This window comes from Bison bison, unplaced genomic scaffold, assembly GCF_000754665.1.
Source record: "Bison bison bison isolate TAMUID 2011002044 unplaced genomic scaffold, Bison_UMD1.0 scf7180017864508, whole genome shotgun sequence".
Lineage (NCBI taxonomy): Eukaryota > Metazoa > Chordata > Mammalia > Artiodactyla > Bovidae > Bison > Bison bison.
Window position 1 is genome coordinate 416,077 of NW_011495064.1, and position 2,900 is coordinate 418,976.

Sequence of the window (2,900 nt, forward strand, 5' to 3'; positions counted from 1 at the left end):
TGTGGGCTGTCGTCTCTGGGGTCGCACAGAGTCGGACACTACTGAAGCGACTTAGCAGCAGTAGCAGCAGCATTCAGTGGGTCCTAAAATACTTGACAGAAAGGACACTTTGTCCTCTGAAGCATATTGACTTAGGACAACTGATTCCATTTTGTTCCTAAATTTTTTTTTGCTACTTTTCACTTCAACTTGTACTCCCCTGTTCTATATCACTGTTTCATTTTTATATTCTTATTTTAATGTTCATGTTCTTATGTCTTATCTCCCTCACCTGACTGGAAATTCTTGTGGGAAAAGCATAATAGTCTATAGTTTTTATATGTGCCTCCCTCCTCACCATGGGGTGCCACACAGGACCATAGTACTCAGTTTAATACTTGAGTGTTTGCCATTATTCTTATTGGTTTGAGAGTATATCTATAAAAACATTGTCCTTTAAAGGCAGGAATTCAATCTCCTATTTTTGTATTCATCACTGCAAAACATCCTAAAGAAATTGTAGATGCATAAAAAATAAGCTGTTGATTATTGACTATGAAATATGCAAACACGAAAGAATTCTGCATGGGCAGAGTAGTTATTAGAATACATATTAATTTATAGAGTAAGTCATCATTTCTAGTGATAAATATCAGTGTAGTACTCACATGTACTGGAGCAATAAAATAAATGTGTCAGGAGCACACTGCATAATTAGCTCAGGCAAAGGCAGACAATGTTTTTATATTAGTCCCATGAAAACAGGCACTAAGAACTTTTACACTTATTTGTCTTCCACCATAGTTCCTTTACGTCAGTAGTAGGTTTTAGCCTGGCTGCTGCTGCTGCTAAGTCGCTTCAGTCGTGTCCGACTCTGTGTGACACCATAGATGGCAGCCCACCAGGCTCCCCCGTCCCTGGGATTCTCCAGGTAAGAACACTGGAGTGGGTTGCCATTTCCTTCTCCAATGCATGAAAGTGAAAGGTGAAAGTGAAGTTGCTCAGTCGTGTCCAACTCTTAGCAACCCCATGGACTGCAGCCTACCAGGCTCCTCCATCCATGGGATTTTCCAGGCAAGAGTACTGGAGTGGGGTGCCACTGCCTTCTCTGTTTTAGTCTGGAGCCAGGCCTTAAAATGCATAGGTAGAAAAATGCTTCTAACTAAGAAAAGGCTTTGACTGGTATATCAGGTATAAAGTGAAAATACCAATTTTGATGATAATTTTTTCTATGTTAAATAGTTATGCCTTAATATCCCTACCTTTAGGGGATGAAGGATGAAATCTGAGACAGGGTGTATCTTTTAAAAAATGATGTTTTACTGCTGTGATGTACACATGGTGACTCAAACTGATTAAGAAACTCTCCTTAATTAATTGAAGGGGAAAGTCAGTAATAAACAGCCAGCTAACATGGGTTCAGTGTTTACTCTGTGTGAGGCACTGTGCTAAGCCCCTTATGCATATTTAATTCTCGTAGCAGCCTTGAGGTTGGTACAAGATCCTTCCCATGTTAGAGAAGGAGGAAGTGAGGCATTCAGAAGCTGGGATTGAACTCTGGTCTTCAGATGCCACAACTCACTCTTTTAACCACCACAATATTCTAATTCCAGAGATACTTGCAGATTTGTATTATATGTTAACTTACATACAATAATCAACCTCAGCCAATGACTCTTGGGTTCATTCCAGTGCATCTGAGTGCCTATTCTGTACCAAACACTATTCCTGGCGCTAGGGGTGAAGCAGTAAGCAAGACAGACAAAACCTGCTGCAGAATGTATGCATTCACTAAAGCCAATGGCCTGCTGACCAAACTAATCTTGACGGCTGCGTACCACCTCAAACTCAACATTTCTAAACTTAAATCCATCATCTATCACTGTAATGGTGATTCTTTAAGTCTGTGAATGATGCCTCTTCCACACATTTCCCAGTCCCTAATCCTTACCAGTGCTGCCCTCTCTGTAGATGATCTTGCCTCTTCCTTTACGGAGAAGATGGAAGCCATCTGATATAAGTTCTATCATCTCAGTGTCTTTCTTCTCCTCCTGGACCTCTTGTTGTATCTTTTTCCCTCCCTTCTGTTGTCCCCATCACACAAGAAATAAACTTTCTTTCTAAGATTTAATCAACTTCTTCCTTGCATCTTATACTTTTCTCTCTCTTAAAACTCAGCTCTGTTTATTCTTTTACTATTTTTTCCTTCTCAATCTATTCCAGTGGTTTTCAATGTTTGATTCCCTGACTAGGTGCATCTGAGTTACCTGGAAACTTGGTAGATATACAATTCTCAGGCCCCACCCCATGTTTATGACACAAGAGACCTGGGTGGGGCCTCAGGTGGCCCTCCAGGTGATCCTAACGCTTGCCGTAATTTGACAACCATTGACAGATCCTATTCACTTAATGATTACCTCATACTCAGGTAATTCTGTTTAATGATCAAAAATAAAAGGAAACAAAACCCACTTATTTTGATCCTATTTCCCTTTTAACCATATGACATCACTCCCTATTGCCACCAAACTTCTTGAAAAAGTCGCCTTTACTATCTCTTGATTTTAACACAGTTTCCTGTATTAAACACCTGTGCTTGAACTTCTACTGCCCCCCAGCCCTCCAATTTAGTGAAATTGCCTCTTGAACTACATACTTGATAATCAAACTCAAAGACCTTTCTGCAAATGATTCATATGACACCACTGGCCTTCGGCACTGTTGACCCTCTTGACTCTGATACTGAAGACTATGAGTTCTCCTCCTACCTTTCTGAAAATTCATTTTCTGTCTTTTCTTCCTAGTTCTGCTCTCAGTCAAGGTGTACCTTTGTACCCCCAGAGTCTATCATAGGCCCTGGTTTGGGAGATAATTAATGAAGGTTTGTGGAATAAGCAGACTCTTTTAACATTCTGTTCTTC

The 2,900-nt window shown here is 40.3% G+C and overlaps 1 protein-coding gene across 1 annotated transcript in view; it reads right to left on the minus strand.

Moving 5' to 3' along the window:
- Positions 1-2,900, minus strand: part of GRIA3 (glutamate receptor, ionotropic, AMPA 3) — a gene marked incomplete at its 5' end in the record, with an annotated part of 329,433 nt that overhangs the window by 95,037 nt on the left and 231,496 nt on the right. Inside the window, one exon of the mRNA XM_010829846.1 lies at positions 1,931-2,063. Within this exon, the coding sequence (XP_010828148.1) occupies positions 1,931-2,063 (133 nt within the window). The remainder of the gene's footprint in view (positions 1-1,930; positions 2,064-2,900) is intronic.